Consider the following 20,732-nt stretch of genomic DNA (forward strand, 5'->3'; position numbering starts at 1 on the left):
GAGAGTGTCTTCAATTGGCTGGAATTTTTCAAAATTTGGTTATGGTAATGAATTTCACTTTTTTTCTTAAAGCAGAGCTGGCTGTACTTTGGGCTACTGATGGGTTAAATTTGTCAAGGGACATTAACCCTGAGCAAACATTGCTGCTGGCTCACAAAGGCAACCGGGCTTTGCGCAGAGCAAGACTGAGAGAGATCGGTGACAGACACGGCATTTGTGCAAAACACTTCAGCAGCTATGGACTCACCTGACATTCAGACGAAGAAGATAGCTGTCATCGGGGGTGGCTTGGTAAGAATCTATTTGGATATATTATCGCTGTTTGTGGAATTATATTAATTACTATTAGTCTTAGCAATTGTAATTTATCACTTGTACAGATTGTTCATTTTCTTGTGAAAACTTTTCTGACACCTATTTTAAGTTTTAATCAGTTCTTTTCCAGAGAAGGTATTTCATATCCATTAAATGTGTGTCTGTTTTCCTTGTCACTTTGGTTTAGCATTTCTTAAGCACCAAAAACAAAGCAAATTGAACTAGACTTTAACCCCAAATTGGCTATGTTTTTACAAACAGATATTAGACTTAATATCATTTTAATCAAAACACATGCCCCCACTTTGGTTAATAACTCAGTAAACACTGTCTGATGAGAATAAAAGGGTCAAGAAACATGAACCTAATGTAAAAGGATCGTTGTCAGATGTTCGCTAGTTACCTGAGTAACTGGGAATACCTATTTGGATGCCTGACTTACTTGGCTGTTCCTATGGAGCACAGGTGGTGGAATGAGGTGCTCCCCTCTTACCTGAGCAGGTGAGATAAAGGTGCTGGGGCTTGCCCCACACCTGGCAAGGTGTAAGGAGAGGTCGCTGCTCTGCTTCTGTAGTTATGGGCCTCAGCTAGTTCTGTTTAGTGTAGCTGCCTCAAGTAGACTATTTCTTCCCCTCTCAGCAGAATTCTCATTTGAGAATAAAAATATCCCAATTAAAGTTTAATCATTTTGGTTTCACCTTTGGTCAAATCATTTGCAGACTTTTAACCCAGGAATACCTCTTCATTCATTCATTCATTTATTCAACAAATACGTATTGAGAGCCTAACGCTGTTCTAGGCTATCTATAGATTGGTATATTTTATGCCACACGTGTATTTATATAGTATGTGCCAATTCCGTCTTTCGTTCTGCCTTCTTTACTGTGCTTTTCCCAAAGTGCTATAATAGTTCCGTTAACATTTCTGGTTCTAAATGTCAAAATGCTTAGGAATGCTGTCACATGCTGTGTTGGTCGCTAGATGAGTGTGGTCATTGCTTCGTACTGAGATTCCACCCAATTCTTTCCTATGGAAATGTTGCAGAAAATGAGAATTTGTGTATTCAACAAAATCTGATTGAGTGTTTGCTATGTGCCAATATGTGCAAATGGGTGAACGTTCTAGGGAGAAGACAGACAATGAAGAAAAAAACAAATAAGATCATTTTATTTGGGGATAAGCTGGAAGAAATGCAAACAGGACGATGCTGTAGAGAGAGTGTCTTGGGGAGTACGTGTTGAGAGTGTGGTCAGGGACAGCCTCTCTGAGGAGGGTTTGTATGACCAGAGGCCTGAGCGGTGACAATGAAACTCACCATGTGGGGATCTCAGGAAAAAGCATTTCAGGCCGAGTTTTCTATCCTGCAGCAATGTTCCAGGAGCAGAACGAGGTCAGAGAAGAGTAGCTGCTGAGGCTGGAGAAGCTGACACAGCCAGACTTTGCAGGATCTTAGAGGGCCAGGCAAGAAGATCGGATTTTATTCTAAATACAAATGGAAAGCCACTGGAGGATTTTAGGCAGGAAAGTAAGCTGGGATTTTAGAAGGTCCCTTGGGCTATTAATTGCAGAATGACTAGGAAAATATAAGACAAGACAGATCAGGTAGGAGAGGCTGTTCTATTAGTCCAAGATTTGGACGAGGGTGGTATAGTGATACCTCTTAAAATGTCTCTTAGAAATCCAAGGAGGAGGTAACAAATATGTGATCTGCTGTATGATTTTGGAAAGCATGACACTGTGGGAATCATCCATGGATTTCTCCGTGAATAATATTTGAACTCTTGATCATGAAATAACTGCATACATGGGCTGGGAAATAGAGGACCTAAATTACTCCACATGTGTTAGGAAGCCACAAAAATTCCTCTGTGAAAGAATTTTATCTGCCCTATTGCTCAGGCCCATGCCTAGGCATCAGGTTTGATTCCTTTTTTTCATTTTATGTAAACCCCTATTCTTCTCTTACTCTATCAAGGAGCCTTGGTGGCTCAATATCCAAAACAGATTTCAGTTCTGGCCATTGCTACCAGCTTACTCCAAGCAGTCAACACCCCTGCTCCAGACTCCTGCAACGGATCCCTGAGTACTCTCCCAGATTCATCTCTCATTCATCTACAGTCCACTCTCCACACGGCAGCCAGAACCTGCCTTTTAAAACATATATAAAACTCTCTGCCTAAAACTTTCAATAATTATTATAAACAAAGTAAAATGCAAACTCTTTACCAAAGGCCCTATATGAACTGAGTCTATTCACCTTTTTTGGCCTTACCTCTTCTCTATCTGATGTTATGTAAAATTACACTGTTTATTTTTAACCTGTTTTACCTTGTTTATTAAATATCTACTCCAACCAGAATATAAACTCATTTACCAATGTATTCCAGTGGCGGGAGTCACACTTAACGTTGAGTATTTGATGGATGAATAAATGAGAGGATGGGATATGAAGGTGAAGGAAATTTTAAAACAGGTGCAACTTTAAATATTGAGGAAATTGGGCCAGCCTGGTGGCGCACTGCTACAGTGCGCCGCTTGGGAGCGTGGTGGCGCTCCCGCCGAGGGTTCGGATCCCACATGCGGACTGGTTCCCGCTCACTGGCTGAGCGAGGTGTGGCAGCAACACCGAGGGTTGTGATCCCGTTGCCGGTCCCGGTCCGGTACGGGGGCGACACTGAGGGTTGCGATCCGTTGCCGGACACGAAAAAAGACAAAAAGGAAAATAAATAAATAAATTAAAAATAAATAAATATTGAGGAAATTGTGGGAAAAAAAGTACAATCATACCTTGAAATTCACACAAGAAAATATATCATTCAATTTCTGTTTTAGAAGATGACTAGCTCTAGTGTGAAGTACGGCTTAAATAAGTAGAGACTGGGAAAGAGAGGCTTAATTGCACACTGTCGCAGTAGTCCAGGTGACAGGTAATGAGGGCCCCAGGTGAGGACAGTAGGGAGATCTGTTTGGAGAGAGATTCAAGGGGAGAATCAATAGGACTTGCAGCTGAAATAAATGTCTGTTGGAAGGTAGGGGGGAGTTAAATATTATCCAGGCTATCTTGGTTGGGTGAATTAGTGTGTGGAGTTGTGTACAGAATACAGAAGAAGAGGGAGACGGTTGAGGGATGTGAATGAGTTAAACTACTAGGTATGTTGACATGGAGATTCCTGCAAGGCACTCAGGTAAACAGGTTCAGTAGGAGAGATGGAATTCGGGAGAAAGATCTAAGCTAGAAGAAAAGTCATAAACAAGTTTTCCTAAGAGCCCCATAAAGCATGCAGACATCCACCTTATTATCATAAAAGGAGGGAAAATCAAGACCACTGCTTGTCTTTAGAGACCAAGTTGAGATAAGACAGATCAGAGAGTTCAGGGTAAGGCTTAAATAATAAAACGGTATTTGGCGTAATATGCAATTCCAGCAGATGTAATAGTTGCTAACAAGGTCTGAAGACATCATAGTAGAGTTAACAATCTGATTCTTCCCATTCTGTTGATATGTCCAAAAGATGAAATTATCGAGCGACCAAACTAGAGTTCCATGACTAAGTACAGATTTCAAGAGATATAAACACGCTTTTAAAAAGTCTGTTTGGGGGCCAGCCCGGTGGCGCACTGGATAAGTGCACCGCTTGGGAAGCGCGGCAGCGCTCCCGCCTGAGGGTTTGGATCCCACATACAGACCAGTTCCCGCTCACTGGCTGAGCGAGGCGCGGGAGCAACATCGAGGGTTGCAATCCCATTGCCGGTCCCTGGTCCGGTACGGGGGCAACACTGAGGGTTGCGATCTGTTGCCGGACACGGAAAAAGACAAAAAAAAAAAAAAAAAGTCTGTTTAATGACAAACTCGAAACACCTGTGTTTCTTAGGGAGCGTTTTAGATGCCTCAGTAAATCAGAAGTAGCGGACATGTGTTTAACGTTACGTTATCAGATGAATTTCAAACACATTACACAAAGAGGCATAGAATACATGACATTTTTATAACTAAATTTTTATAATAGTGTCAGCATTTATAAATTAAAGGGTATGGTTTTCTCATGATCACGGGTACTTGATAATTGCAGTTGGGGGGTCACCTGGGGGCTGACAGAGCCACACCAGCAGAGAACATGAGAAGCATACCTCAACATGCATGTAGAAGAAAATTTCAAACGATGTTTTCACTGGTAAGCTAAGCGTCCGTGCAATGGACCAGGAATGGGTCAAAGCACATGACCTATAAAGAGGGAAGTTTGAGGAGACAGAAAAAGTGGAGAAATGGGAGAATGATAAATTAGGTAAGTCCGTAGTCATGTAACCAAAGCATGTCCTCAGGCCTTCTCTTACATACGAACAGGCTAGAACAGTTGTTCATAAAACTTAATTTACAAATTATTTTGTGATGACAACAGTTGACTACTGTGGACTTTTGATGCTTTGGAACAAATACAGAAACTTTTCATAATTGTCTATGTCTTTAATGGAAGCTGTCCTGAATCTATTAAGGTTCACCCCCAAGATCTGTCATTGTGAAATCTGTTTGATTTCCCCCAGGTGTCTAATCCTCCCCAATTTCTTCTCTTCTCCCACCAACCTCCTTCCCCATCTATGCTCAAGAACCCAGCTGTGCCTCAACCACGAGTTTGCGGTAGGTTTAGAATGACTTACACACCACACTTTCCTTTCCATTTATATCTTTATGTCCTCTAAGTCTTTTTTGGCAGCGTAACTACTAAAGATGGCACTGACAGTTATTTCCCATTAAGCACTTTTTACAGAAAGTGAGAAGGGGAAATAACGTTAGAGTCCCCTTGTTGGCCACATTGCTAACCCTTCCAGCAGGACTTGTATGACACCTGCCATTTTGAGCTTTATTCCAACTTCAGTTGCACAGAACTGGAATGATCATAATTGTTGCTTCATGACACACTGTTATGACTTGTCTTGGAGAAGACACTTTTATCTACTTTTTTGCTTGTTTCTTTATTAAGAATAATAATAATAAGCAACTGTGAGCTCACCACCTGAGAATTAACATTTTGCTGTAACTTTCATCAACCTCTGTGTTTCTCCCCCACCCATTAGAAACATCGACCTAAGACTTGTTTATTATTCCCTTGCTTTTTTATATATATAGTTTTATTTCATACATGATAAATATATTTATCATATATGCACACATAAATAATACATATATTTTAAAAATTACGTGTGTGTACATGTGTTTATGGTTTAGTTTTGGTTGTCTTTATTTTATAAGAATATCATGCAGTATAAACTCTTCTGGGCCTTATTTTTTCACTGTTAGTATTACTAATATATTCATATGATTGCATTTTGTTGTGTGAATATACTGTAATTTGTTTGCCCATTCCTCTGTGATGGCTATTTGGGCAGCTTCCAATATTTCTGTCTGTCTATTTAGTTATGAAAAGCACTGTTCTGAACAGTCTGGCCCATGTCTCCTGGTGCACACACAGGAAAAGTTTCTCTTGGATATGTGCAATGAGGAGGAATTGCTGGCTTGTCAGATATGTGAATATTCGACTTGACAAGGTGCTTACAAGCAATGCATAAGAGACCCCATTGGACCTCACCTGCTCTGGCACTTGATAGATTCTGTGAACCGAGGATTAGATTTCATCCTATTGCGTCCACGCTACCAGGGTTTCCTCCTTTTCCCTCTTTGATAACCATGAATAGTGCTTGATGGACAAACACATAAGAATTGTTGGAGAGGCATGGAGTGTGTCACCTGCCAACCTTAGAACGGATGGAAGCAGAATCTCCATGTGGGTCAGTCTTCCCCTCCCCAGATCCTGGAATCGATTTTCACCAAAGAAAAGGAGCATGAGCCATGTAAGCAGACGATAGGCCCACCGACGGCTCGGAGCTGGTCCTGTCTGACACGGTCTGAGACCCTTGTTTGTTTGCCACCCTCCTCGTTATGGCTCCTTTACTGAAGGTGAATCCCAGGACATGGATGAATGCATTTCTTGCTTCTGAATCCTAGTCTGTCTACTCCTAGGCTATTTCCCTAGAGGTTGTTTCACTGATGATTTGTCCTTTAGGTTGTGGCTCTGTGTCCTACTCGTCCTTCCCCCTGGCTCATTTTCCCAGTAACTGAGCCCCGTTTCTGAACGAGCCCCCCTGTGGCCTCATCCCCTCTCTCCCGATCTGAGCGTGTCCTCTCCTGGTGCACGTACTTCCCCAGCCGCTTTCCACCCGCTCAGGAGCAGCAGACATGATTGCAACGTGGTGAGAGAAAGAGGAGTTTCACAAAGCTTTCTCTTCCCTTTAGTCTTTAATTCATTCTTTTTTTTTCCCTGAATGCTATACAACTATTTAGCCTTTGGAAGAAATTTATCTTATTGTGTGAAATTCACTGTAAGCTTACTGTTTCTCTCTCTCTCTCTCTCTCTCTCTCTCTCTCTCTCTTAATGATTGTTATTTTTTAACCATATTTGCCTCCTTTCTTTCCACTACTTTCTGCTTCTGCTCTCCCCCTCTCTCTCTCTCATACTTTATCTTTCTTGAAAACCTCATTACAGAACAGAAAAGACTGGTCTCTTGTACCTTGCTGGCTGAGGTGAATATTTACTTGCTTTCTGAACTTAGGTGAATGGCAGATTGCACTTTTTAGCTTATACTGACTGAATTAATCTCGCCAGCTCCACTCATTTTAACAAGTGTGTCTCCACACAGTCGTCAAGGACCTGCTCTGTGTATATGGTCTCCCTGTGTGTGACATCTCTGACAAAATCCCCAGAGGCCGCTCGCAATCCACTGAGCTTTGCATGTCATGGGGAAAGAGACCACAAGTTCCTTGGTGGTGAATGTCTCTCTCTCTCTCTCTCGATACAAACATCCACAGTCCTACCCTTACTAGATATTCTTTAACACACAAGTGTAAAGAGAGGCAATTTTTCATAAGTTGGAAGAAAATGGGGAGGGAGGAAGGAGATTTAAGAAGATTTTTGTGCTTAAGAGAAGGAAACCTCCTACCAGGAATCAAAGGAGCTATGATTAGTAAAACATGAGTCCAGGGCTCTGCTGGAAAAGGCGTGAAGAAGGTGATAAATGAGGTTAAGATGTGTAGTTATCAAGCCTTCTGGGGTCCTGAGACAGGGGCCGTGGGCCTCATGTCCCCCCCTGTACCCCGAGACCCCCCTGCAGCCAGGCAAGCATCAGAGCCAGCCACCCGGGTCCTGAGAGGGGAGCTGAGGGCCAGCCCCTGCCCCCAACACCATCTTAGAATGTACTTATTAGCCACGTGTGTGTCTTTGGGTTGTGTGTGACTTCTCTGCTCATGTTCTTCACCAAATTTCTGCTTAGATTTTTCTTATTCATTCTTGAGTTCCTTTCGCATTAAGGATGTTGAGTGTTAAATTTGTTCCATACCAATTGACTTTAAATTTAATTTGTGATGTTTTCCTTCATTTCTATGTTGGGAAAATAATTTTCTACCTAAACATTAAATTAAAAAAATAAAAGAAGGAAATTGAAAAAAAAAAAAGATATGCAGTTTTCTATGCTGGGCACCAAGTCATACTCTTAGCTGGGACAGCTTTGTCACTGTTGAGAAAAGGATGACAGCAATAAAGAGTGAAGTCACGTCAGACTGAAGGACTAAAAGGGAAGCAGTCTGTACTGATCTCTTAAGATACGCCAAATGCTAACACATAATGTGGTCATCATTTGAGTAATAACTACATAGGAAAAGTGGAATATTTATTTTAATAAATCTTCATGGGCAAATTCCTTTGAGACTTGTGTCTTCTACTCAGACAGCCTTCTGTCCCCCTCACTGTTGGCATCAATCAACCTCTGGGTCCCCTGCCCTCCAGTACTCAAGACTTCAGCCCTTACGCACATCTTTTCTCTATGCCTCAGCCCTGCTGTCACCCTGGGCGTCTACTGAAGTTCCCACCGTGGACCCACCTATTCTCTAGCCCCTCAGTTCCTTGAACTCTGGGCTTCTGATCTCTCCCACCCCCACTGTACGTCAGCCTCCAAGTCCCACCACTGACCACATCCTGAGCCTGGACCTTGTCATCCCATGGAACTGCCCTATCTCTAAAATAATAGTGTTGACCTAGGACTCTCTGACCAAAGATCCCCTAACTTTCTAGCTCCCTCTCAGCTGCTTCTGCTCTGTCTGTTCTTCACAGGGACCTCCTACTTTTCCATGCTCATCACCTCTCCTCCATCTTCCTTCCATTCCATCCAGCTTCGTTGTTGTGGTCCATCAATTCAACTAATATTGTCAACACCTTTGCTTCATTGTCTCCATTCTACCCACATGGCTAAATCCCACCCCGCTTGATTCCAGCAGTCTTCTTCCTCTGCATTGAAATACAGGCTGTTCGGTACTCAGGGAAAAAGAGAAAAAATGACCCCATATCTTGTGCCACTGTAAATGCATGGTCTCCATCCTCAACTGAATCTCCAGTGCTGTCCAGATGCAATTCTAGTTTATTGGTTAAGAGCTCATGTTCTGGAATGAGACTGGATGAGTTTGAATCTCAGCACCAACTCCAGCCCTCACTAGCTGTGTTGACTTAGGTCAACCACTTAACATCTATCTCTGTGCCTCAATGTCCATATCTTTGAAACAACATAATAACTGTACCAAACTTCATATGGCTGAAGCGAATGGTACATCACAAATGCTCCATGAGTATTATAGAGTAGTAGTATTTTTGTTTCTTTAATCAGATTTGTTTCATTCTTTCCAGTAGTTATTTTAAACTATTCTCATGGGCTCTTACCTAGAGTCCTCTTTCTGCAGATCCTTTTCTGGCTAGCTCCCACTTCCAGTCTCAACTTAGTTTTCATTTTGTCCAAGAAGAAGTACCTTGTCCCACTGCATGCTCCTGCATTTGGATTAAGGGTCCTTCTTGCAAACTCCCAAAGCTGTATTTCTTCCCGTCATACTGTCATTCTGTGTTGTAATTGTTCGTAATCTTCTTGAGAGGCCTGGGTATATCTTGCTCTCTGTTGTAGCCCTAGCACCTAGCACAGAGCTGGCACATAGAAAAAAAATCAATAGATGTGTGGTAAATAAATCTATGAATAATAAACTTAAAAAATAAAGATCCAGGCATGACTGTGAACTCCCCAAGAGTAAAACTCATGTATTATTTTTGGATCACCTTAGTGCCGAGCAAGGAATCTTCTAATACTTAGGAATAAATAATTGTTTTTCTGTGTCTCTTGAAAATTGTTTTTAAATTTCCAAAAGAATTCATTCTCTCTGTCAGCTTGCTTCTTCTCTAGATGGCAAAGTATCCTCATCCCTCAAAGCTCAACCCAAAAGTAATCTTCTCCAGGAAGTGCCAATCCCCTTGTTCGGTTTATCTATTCTTATATAACAAACCACCTCAAAACTTAGTGTCCCAAAACAACAGTCTTTTATTATGTCTCAGTTATGTGGGTGATCTGTCATGTGGTGAGGGATGCAGTCACCTGCAAGGCTTGACCAGGCTGGACAACCAAGATGGCACACTACCACCGCTGGCAGTTGGGGCTGACTGTTGGTGGGTGGGATCCCAGCTGAGGCTCTTGCTGGGACAACTGCATGTGGCCTGTTCATGTGGCCTGGGCTTCTCACACTTGACAGACTCCAGGTGGTTACTCTTCTTACATGATAACTGGTTTTCAAAAGGCAGGAAGCAGAAGCTTCCAGACAAGTTAAAGACTATGCCTGAAAATGGCTCAAGTGTTACTTCTACTGCATTTTATTGGTAAAATCTGTCACAAGCCCTCCTAGATTCAAGAGAATGAAGAAATAAAGTCCATCTCTTGATGAAGGAGTGTTGAGGTCACATTGAAGAAGAGCATGTAAGACAAGGGATATTGTTACGACCATCTTTGAATAATGCAATCTGCTCATTCCTCAAGGGAAATTCCTGAGAGATAACAATACAAAGCAATTTTATTCTAAGAGTGAACTGAGAAAAGAGCTGGGACTTACTACCAAAATAATAATAATCATTACCTATCAGTCCATTAGCATAGGGTTTACAAGCTGCATAGATAGAACTGCATGTTTTATCATTAATCTCTTTTATCTCAACTATATGTCTGAAATATAATATTTTTGGTTCATAACTGGAGAGCTATTTAACCCACCTCATAGATGATCTAGAAGCATCATAGAACAACAGGTACCAGTATCCTATAGTCAATTCCAATGTCATAAAACACTGTTTTATCTAGATCATCTGTGCGTCGCAATATGTCACACATAAGGGCTTAAGTATCAAAATGTGAAGGTTGTTAAAAAATAATGAAAGTAGATACAATGTTACTCAGGTAATAACACACTATTAGATGTGTGCTTCTTTGAGTAGAAGAGAAAGGGTAAGTTTACAGTTGTTAATAAACAGAGAATTGTACATAAACTTCAAGCTGTCTGTGATCAAACTTCCAATATTAGTCCTTTTATGGGCGTTTGTCTTTCAAATGAATGACGTTCAAAATGGGCATGTCATGTGTTGTAGGCTAAAAGAGAGCAAACAGCATGGAGATCACTAGTTTAGTCTCATATGAGCCATGTAGACAACAAAGGAATCACTATTCCGGAGACAGACAGACTGCACTAATATTACCCACTAAGTGTTGAATTACCCATAGGCATATATCAGAAGCAAAAATAAATCCTTTCTAGAGCAATCTATTGATATCTTAAGCTTCAAACTAATATATATTTTTTCAAATACAATTTTGAGCACTCAAAGTTTAAAATGTTCACATAGAAATTAGATAACATGAGTACCTTAAAAAATATAAATAACCATCAAAACAAACCCGCAAGAGTAATGATCAGACACAGACTATAAGGCAATGTTTATTATGTTAAGTACTAAAACACAAGCTTGAGAATTTTGGCAAGGGTACTAGAAACTAAAAATGATTTAGTATATATGAAAAAGAATCAAAAAAAGTTTCAGAACTAAAAATTACAATAATAAAAACTAAGAACACAATAGATGAGTTTATTAGCTAATTAGACATAGCAGAAAAGAGAATTGGTAAATAGAGTAATACATAAAAAGAAACTATTCGTAACAAAGCACAAAAGGACAAAAGATGAAAATACAGATTAAAGGGTAAGAGACATGGGAGATGGAACAGTATTTAGAGAGGTAGTGGCCAAGAATATTCTAGACTGATTTAAAATAAAAACAGTCCATATTTAAGAAACCCAATAATTCTCTACTAGGATCCATTAAAAAAAAAACTTTTTCTAGATACATCTTAGTGAAACTACAGAAAACCAAAGACTCAAGTTAAAAGATAAAGATTATAGACTGGGTTTTTAAAATATTCAACTGAATGCTGTTTATAAAGACTGTATTTAAAGCATAAAGAGAGTGACGTCATCATGATGGCAGAATGGACGATCCCCAGCATCAGTCCCCTCCACAACTGACCGAATGTTCGCTGTGAAAGTGCAAACACTGCCATCCTGAGACTTCTGGAGCCTGTGGGAAGAGGAGAGACCCGTGGAGTTTGGGAAGGCGGTTACAGAATCACTCTAAAGATGTGAACTTTCCACTGGGATACACTCTTTTTATTAGTTTGCTAGAGTTGCCGAAAGAAATTACGACAAACTGGGTGGCTTAAAGAATAAAATTTATTGTTTCACTGTTCTGGAGACTAGAGGTCCAAAATCAAGGCAGGGTTGGTTCCTCCTGAGAAATATGTTAAGGATCTATTCTAGGTTTCTCTCCTTTGCTTATAAATGGCCATCTTCTCCCTGTGTCTCTCCACACTGTCTTTCCTCTATGCACGTTTCTCTCTTTGTCCAAATTCCCCTTTTCCTATAGATGCCAATCATATTGGATTAGGGCCCTCCTTAATGATCTTACTTTCACTTGATTACCTCTGTAAAAACCCTAGCTCTAAATATGGTCACTCCAAGCTCCTGGGGGTTAGGACTTGAACACATGAAGTTAGAGGGACACAATTGAACTCATAACACTTCCCAAAGGAAGAGTTCATAGTACCGTCAGAACTCATAAGAGGGAATTGAAGGTGGGGTGGCTGGGGAAGTCTTCCTTGAAGTGGGAGTTTACCGTGTCAAGAGGGAACGGAAGAACATTTTTGAGCACAGAAATAATACTTGCTAAATCACTTGGTGGGGGAAAGCTTGGTGAGTACACCTGGCCGAAAGAAGGCTAGCAAGGCTGGGGCAGAAGGGTGACATGATCAGATCTGTATGTTAAAAAGTATGGGGGAGGGCCGGCCCGGTGGCGCACTGGATAGTGCGCCGCTTGGGAAGCGCGGCAGCGCTCCCGTCCTAGGGTTCGGATCCCACGTACAGACCGGCTCCCGCTCACTGGCTGAGCGAGGCACGGGAGCAACGCCGAGGCTTGCGATCCCGTTGCCGGTCCCCGGTCCGGTACGGGGGCAACACTGAGGGTTGCAATCCGTTGCCGGACACGGAAAAAAGACAAAAAGACAAAAAAAAAAAGGTAAATTAAATAATAGCTATGAAAATGCCCAGAATGTTAAAATCGGTACAGTCAAGATGATGTGCTGTTATAATTACCTGTGGAAATAATGAGCACCAGTGCATCGTGTTTAGTACATCAGATTTAAAAGATAATATGTAGTCAGGGTAAAGCAAATTCATTTGTATTTAGTATTTTGGTGTGTTCCAAACATGAAATATGTTGCTTGTTAAAGAAATAAATTTGAGGTCTATGATGATGTCATTTTTTTCCAGAGAGGATTTATGTTTACTTGTCAGGTAGCTGTGTCTGATGGTCACCAGCAATCCCAGATGAATGTAATCCGATCAGGACTAGAGATGATTCCCAGAAAGGCTCTGGTCCTTTTGACCATTGGTTTCTTTCTAGTTTGCCCTACTCCTGGGATGTACCTACTTAGGGTCCTGACCCAAAGCCTGAGGGGTCTATCAGAACCTGCCCTGCTGATTGGGAGGCTGGGGGTGGGATGGGGTCTCTAACTCCAAATTTTGTTTTTCTGGCTTCATGGACATGTCTGACATTCTGCTGAAGTTTTCATTCTCTCCTGCATTCAGTAGATGCCCCTAAGAGTGGTTCCAAATTCTAGGTTCACCTCTCTGGGTTTCCTTCTTCTGTCAGTCGTTGTGTTAGTTCAAATGACTTGTTATGCCATTACCCCAAGTGGCTGCTGTGCAGGATAAATCGGCAAGAGCCCAGCAGAAAAACTGGTAGAACAGGCAGAAAACTTGACAATAGTCAGGTATACTGATTATGATAACTAGGAGCAGAATGCTTAAAATGAAGAGATGGGTAGATGGAAAAACATTATAAGGTAGAACTGGAAGAACTTGGAATGGATTGGATGTGGGGTATAAGTGAGAGAGAATTGCTAAACTCCTAGTTTGAGCAACCAGCTGGGTGGTGTATTATTCACTGACATGGGGAATATGTGGAGAGAATTGACCAGACGGGAGGTAAGGACCACAAGTTTCACCTTGGATCTGTTCATTTGGAGGCGCTTTGAGACATATAAGAAGCTACATCAATTAAACATTTGTTTGCATGAGCTTTAAAAAGAGATCTGGATAGGAGATATAAACTTTGCATTGCCATGGATATAGAAGACAAATTAAGATTGACGAAAAAAATCCTTCAATAGCCAAAATAATTCTTCGTGATCTCAGAATAGAGAAAGATTTCTTAAACAAAATACCAAATGCATTAACAATAAAATAAAAGATTGATAAATATGGCTACATTAAAATAAAGGCTTCTCATCCTCAAAATATTCAATAGCATTTAGAAAGCAAAGCATAGAATGGAAGAAGATATTTGCAACATTTAAAAATGACAAAGACCGGGCCGGCCCGGTGGCGCACTGCTACAGTGCACCGCTTGGGAAGTGTGGCAGTGCTCCCACCGAGGGTTCGGATCCCACATACAGACCGGTTCCCGCTCACTGGCTGAGCGAGGCGCGGGAGCAGCACCGAGGGCTGCGATCCCGTTGCCGGTCCCGGTCCGGTACGGGGGCGACACTGAGGGTTGCGATCCGTTGCCGGACACGGAAAAAGAGAAAAAAAAAAAAAATGACAAAGACCTTGTATCCAGAATCGACGAGTAACTCAAAACATCAATAGAAAAAAGGCAGACAACCCAATAGCAAATGGGCAAAAAATTTAAACAGGTAATTTGCAAGAGGAGATCCAAGTACCTAATCGATATATGAAAAAGTCCTCAACCTCTTTAGCAATTAAGTATATGCAAATTAAACTCCCACTCTTACCAACTTTACCTGCCCCTCCCAAATATTTAAATGTTTGAAAACACTAAATGCTAGCAAAGATGAACTTTCAGAAGCCGCTGATGAGGAAACATGTTAGTACAAAAGTCTGAAACAGTTTGGCATAATAAAAATGAAAGTACGAAGACCTTTCTTTGATCAGAGATTCCACTCACGTGCATAAAATCCCAGAGAAAAATCATTGCATATATACATACCAGAACACATGTACAAAAATGTTCTTTGAAGCATTATTAATCATATTCTAGACCAGAAACAACTCAAATGTTCTTTGATAGTAGAATGGGTAATCTGTGATATTTTATGCAATGAAGAATCATATGGTAATGAAAATGGGTGACCTGAAATTAATGTGTAATCATATGAATGAATGTTATAAGCACTAAGTTGTGTTAAAGAAGTAGGATGCAGGGGCCGGCCCGGTGGCGCACTGCTACAGTGCGCCGCTTGGGAAGCGCGGCGGCGCTCCTGCCGAGGGTTCGGATCCCACATACAGACCGGTTCCCGCTCACTGGCTGAGCGAGGTGTGGGCGCAGCACCGAGGGTTGCGATCCCGTTGCCGGTCCCGGTCCGGTACGGGAGCAACACTGAGGGTTGCGATCCGTTGCTGGACACAAAAAAAAAAAAAAAGAAAAAAAAAAAAAAAAGAAGTAGGATGCAAAAAATTACACAGAGTGTGATTCTAATTATAGGCTTCAAAAATGAGCCAAATTATATTACTTGGGGGTATATACATACCTAAAATCTGCAAAGAAGCAGGGATGGGTTATATAACAAAAGTCAGAATAATGATTACCTCTAGGTAAGAGGGAAAGGATTGTAATTAGGAAGAAGGTGGGTGGAGTTGTGAGGAATTAGAAATGTTCTACTTTTTGACCGGAGTAGTGATTAAAAGGGTTGTAAGTTTATAAAATTTGCTTTATTTTTTCTCTGGAGAGAAAAATACCTTGTACTATCTAGGCTGTAATACTGAGGTAACCAATTGACCTTGTTCAGTGAAAATACCTCTACCACAATGAAAAAATCAACTAGTTATAACATCCAATTCGTATATACAGTTCAAATAAAAATATGTTATTTGCTTTAATGTATGACAAGTTTAATACATTAGCATTTATGAAACAAAAGCTGTATTTATTAGCATTAACAAAACAAAAGCTGAAATTTTTCTTATTTGCTTTCTAGAAAAGTTGGCTTTCTAATTATTCTGTAAACTGAACATATTTTATATTCTTTCTGTATGAAAGTTATATCTCACAATAAACAGCAAAACAGTAAAAAAAAAATCTACCTCTGAAATTATACCACTTAATCTTGAATTTATCTTACTATTTTTGCAACTCATACCTCCCACCGGTGTTTGAGTAAGTCAGTGTGATAAACGAGGCCAGGAAAGTAGAGCCACACATGATGTTTCATTTTGCCACTAAGAATTCCCTATATTTGTGGAATCAGATAAAGATACGAAAAAAAAAATTGTTTTGATTCCTAGGTTGGATCATTAAGTGCGTGCTTCCTTGCACAGAGGAATTTCCAAGTTGATGTCTACGAAGCTAGGGAAGGTAAGTCACTAGCAAATATTGTGAGATGTGGTTCTCATTTTTTGATTTCTTCTTTTTCAGATTTTCTTTTCTTTTCTTTTTTTTTTTTGTCTTTTTCGTGACCGGTAAGGGGATCGCAACCCTTGGTGTGGTGTCGCCCACACCGCACTCAGCCAGTGAGCGCACCAGTCATCCCTATATAGGATCCGAACCCGCGGCGGGAGCATCGCTGCACTCCCAGCGCCACACTCTCCCGAGTGCACCACGGGCTCAGCCCAGAACTGTTAATTTTTTTAAAACCTCAGCTAACTACATTTAATTAATTAATTAATTAATTTTTTTTCTTTTTCCGTGTCCGGCAACGGATCGCAACCCTCGATGTTGCCCCCGCGCCTCGCTCAGCTAGTGAGCGGGAACCGGTCTGTATGTGGGATCCGAACCCTCGGTGGGAGCGCTGCCGCGCTTCCCAAGCGGCGCACTAGCGCGGTGCGCCACCGGGCCGGCCCCTACATTTAATTTAATACAAATTTGCTACTACTAGCGTTTTTGCAGGACAAGTTAACAACTTCTTTTAATTTGGCTGTGAATGCACTGATAGTTCAGGAGCAGTTGCGTGCATCCTGTATGAGGGTATGTGGATGTGTGTAACAGAGTCCCTTCCCTGCTTTCCATGTCTCAGATATTCGAGTGGCTAAATTTGCGCGTGGAAGAAGCATTAACTTGGCCCTTTCTTATAGAGGACGACAAGCCTTGAAAGCCATTGGCCTGGAAGATCAGGTACCTCGTTAATGCATTTTCTTTATAGAAGATCATACCTGATGGTTTCCAACAGTTGCATGGTTTTGATTTCACCCTGGTTCCAAGTACCATTGAATGCCAAAAACCTCTGCATGAAAACTCGTTCTACAAGGATTTTCAAAATTCTGAATTTGACAAGAGGTTGAACATCTGACAGTTGAGGCATGGCAGGGGGACCATAGCATGACAGGGGGACCTTGAAGCCCCCCCATGATCGCTTGTGACGCTGGGTTCTCGACGGGATGGCGGGTCTCTCCCTACAGAAAGTGGGAGTTGAGATGTCATCGAGGATGAGAGGAGGCAGACAAACTCCATGCTTTTGATGACACAAGTCCATTTTCTGTACTCCAAAAAAGCTCTGAAAATAGAAAGATTTTTATCACTCATTTGGCAGCAAAACATGATCTGATATGAGACTTCAGGGTCTTTTTAAAATCCCATTTAGTGTGAAGATGTTTTGCTCCAAAAATATTGTATTTGATTTCAGGGTGGTGCCAGACCTAGTGGATGCTATGTGATACCCAGCCTATATGCACTACACTACCTGTCTAAAATTTGAACAACTCTGAATTCTGAAACCAGCCAGCCCTGCAGATTTGGATAAGAGATTGTGGGCCTGTGGTAGATTTTCCTCTTATGGGCTTAACACTGTAGAACGTGTCACTGTCTGTCATGCAGCTTGGAAATGTAAACAGAAGGGATATATTTTCCTTTCTACTTCCTACTGCTTTCAATGCCAATGTGTCTTGGCACTGATAATATAAGTAAATAAGAGTGCTATTTGCACTCCCACAATGTTCTTCCAGACCGCAGTAGCCATGTGTAAGGAAACGCTCTGCACTAGGTTTTAGGAGCCCTGGGTTTTCCTTCTCATGAGGTCCCTTTTTGTCATCATGAAAATGTCACCTAACCTCTCTAACAATGAACCACTTTCCTCAATCTCTGATATGTGAGTCAGATCAGATAAACTTTGTCTTAAGATCTGAGGTTAAAAAAATAAACTAAAATTTTTGGGAATACAGTGTTCATTGAATGAGTTTCTAGCGTACTGGGTTTCCGCAGTCCTCTACGATTTTAAAATTAATTTAAAAAAATATTTGAAAATCACATTTATTTTTATTTTTTTAAAGATGACCGGTAAGGGGATCTTAACCCTTGACTTGGCGTTGTCAGTACCACGCTCACCCAGTGAGCGAACCGGCCATCCCTATATGGGATCCGAACCCGGGGCCTTGGTGTTATCAGCACCGCACTCTCCCGAGTGAGCCACAGGCCGGCCCCGAAAATCACATTTAAAAGTCAATATCTATCTTATTTGCATAATGCCATGTTATAGTCATTGAAATCAATATTTCTGGTTTTATTTCAGATTGTATCTCAAGGTATTCCCATGAGAGCAAGAATGATTCATTCGCTTTCAGGAAAAAAGTCCACAATTCCCTATGGGACGAAGTCTCAGGTAGGTTTACCCTGGAGATAACCGTGTGCATTGATTGTAACTAAAGCTAATGTTTGCAACTTGCCACTTGCCTTCCTCCCTAGCCCTGTCTTTGACATCACTTGCCTTGGTCTAGACCCTATGAACATATATGCTAGTTAGCAAGTTAATTCATAGGAGATGTTCAAAACAGAGCTCTGCCTGTAATATACATTCAAAAACTGTTAGTTATTATTGTTCTTGTTAGGCTGTGTATTGCGGGAGCCCCAAATCTGAAAGGGCACTCAGTAGTGTTTGCCTATTCCAAAGAACTCACCCAGGCCAATAGGTGGAGACATCAGTTTATTAGACTTACAGGAGGTGCTGACAGCAGCTGATCAGCTGGAAATCCTCACTGCCAGGGGTAGGTACAACAGTTGCATAGTGAACAGATCAAAGTGGAGGTGTAAATCACTTGCATGCTTACCTGTAGACCCTCACCCAACTCAGAGCACGGGAGATCTGGCTGAGTACGTAAGTTAACCTACTCACTACCCTCCTGGCACCAGAGTACTTTAACATCAGTGTGCTAACTCATTTACATGCTGATTCACTTACTCAGGGTTCCTGCTTCCTCCAGTCTTTTGTTTGTCTTAAAGGATGTGTGCCTTTCCTTGGGTAACTACGTTGGCCAGGAGTATTTTCTCAGCGGGGAGGGCGAACTCTGGTGTGCACGGCGAGGAGGAATAGGTCCATGTCCAGCATTTACCTTTCAGGCTGTTTCTTGCTGCTTTGCTCCTGCTGCCTGACTGCCTGGGATGCCCTTTTCCTCCCATCCCCTTTTCCATTAAATAGAGAAGATGATCATGTCAAGGGTAATTTGCAAGAACGACTCTAGAGGGTTCTATGATGTTGTTACCTTCCCCTAGCTTACCCTCTTGCCCCAAGTTTGCTTATCATAGAATTTATAGAATGATCCAGAAGTACTTTCAGTGCTGCATAATTTCTAGAACAGCAGGCCAAATGGTGATGTAGAGTTTACAAAAGGAAAATCATTATCCTGTTTTGGGTTTTCCTTATGTTTCACGTAATAACATGCACAACTGGCAAAAATATGTATTTTTGTCTAATGACAACTTCTGAGTTTGTTTCCTTGAGAGAGAATGAATGCACCAAACATCCATTCACAATAGAAGAACTCCAACTTTACTGTTATCCAGCAACACCGTATTTTATTAAGCACAGGGCCTGAGTGAGGTTGATATTCTTCAGAGCCTCTCAGGCTCCCTTTGCAGGTAGATCAGCGCTTCTCAACCTTGCCTGGCATCTTGTTAAAATGCAGAGTCTGATATAGTAGGACCAGGTGGAGGCGGAGGCATTTCTAACAAGCTCCCAAGGGGATCCCTGCTGCTGTGTCCTGGACCACACTTAGGGTAACAAGAGGTAAAGCACATGTGTTCATGGGAACAAGGTCTTTGTGGATCTTGTGATGATCAACGTGGCTGAAAGGTAATTCCAACAACTAAGGGCTTTGAAGTGGGGGCAGGATCAAAATTTTCTTTTTAATGGCTTTTTGAAAATAGTAACCTGCTGATTTTGGCATTATAAAAGCATAGGTACAGAGTCTTAATGCATGAGCCTGGCAAGGGGAAGGAGGGACAGAAATGAGCCAGCCTTAGGGAGATAAACATGTTCAGATCATTAACATATCCTGTTTAATTGGCCGCAAATTGAGCTAGGTGCTACAGTAAAGATGAAAGAATGGCCTCTCCTTAATAGGCAAGTAAGATTTATACATGCAAATCAAATGTAAGTTTTGCATACTAAATGTATCACTCCAGAAAACAGTAACTGTCCGAGCTAGGTGCTACAGTAAAGATGAAAGAATGGCCTCTCCTTAATAGGCAAGTAAGATTTACACATGCAAATCAAATGTAAGTTTTGCATACTAAATGTATCACTCCAGAAAACAGTAACTGTCCTCCAGCAGGTCACATACGGAAAGACTGACAGTAACCAAATTCATTGCAGAAAGCCTCAGCTGATGATGGCACAAGAGCTCAGCTGAGTGGTTCAGACTAGAAATACTACCGTGGTTTAGAGAGGGAGAAAAGTTTTAGTTTTCAGAGAAGACTTCACGGAGAGAGTGAGACCTGAGATGGGCATTTTGTTTAAACCTTAAATCAGGTTGCCCCAATCAAATGGGGATCCGTGGGCCGGCCCGGTGGCGCACTGGATAAGTGCACCGCTTGGGAAGCGTGGCGGCGCTCCCGCCGAGGGTTCGGATCCCACATACAGACCTGTCACTGTGCGTGTGTCTGCGTGTGTCTGTGCGTGTGAGAGAGAGAGACAGAGCACAGTAATTCCCCAAGGGGGTGAAAGTGCTGGTGGGAGTT

General features: G+C 41.6%; 1 protein-coding gene across 1 annotated transcript in view; it reads left to right on the forward strand.

Annotated features, from left to right (window-relative positions):
• The first annotated feature begins 218 nt into the window (after positions 1–218).
• Positions 219–20,732, forward strand: part of KMO (kynurenine 3-monooxygenase (kynurenine 3-hydroxylase)) — a 46,465-nt gene continuing 25,951 nt past the window's right edge. The window contains exons 1-4 of the mRNA XM_008575255.1: positions 219–291; positions 16,073–16,142; positions 16,801–16,898; positions 18,289–18,378. Coding sequence (XP_008573477.1) covers positions 238–291; positions 16,073–16,142; positions 16,801–16,898; positions 18,289–18,378 — 312 coding nt within the window. The 5' untranslated portion in view covers positions 219–237. The remainder of the gene's footprint in view (positions 292–16,072; positions 16,143–16,800; positions 16,899–18,288; positions 18,379–20,732) is intronic.

Source organism: Galeopterus variegatus, unplaced genomic scaffold (assembly GCF_000696425.1).
Source record: "Galeopterus variegatus unplaced genomic scaffold, G_variegatus-3.0.2 Scaffold1162, whole genome shotgun sequence".
NCBI classification, from domain to species: Eukaryota; Metazoa; Chordata; class Mammalia; order Dermoptera; family Cynocephalidae; genus Galeopterus; species Galeopterus variegatus.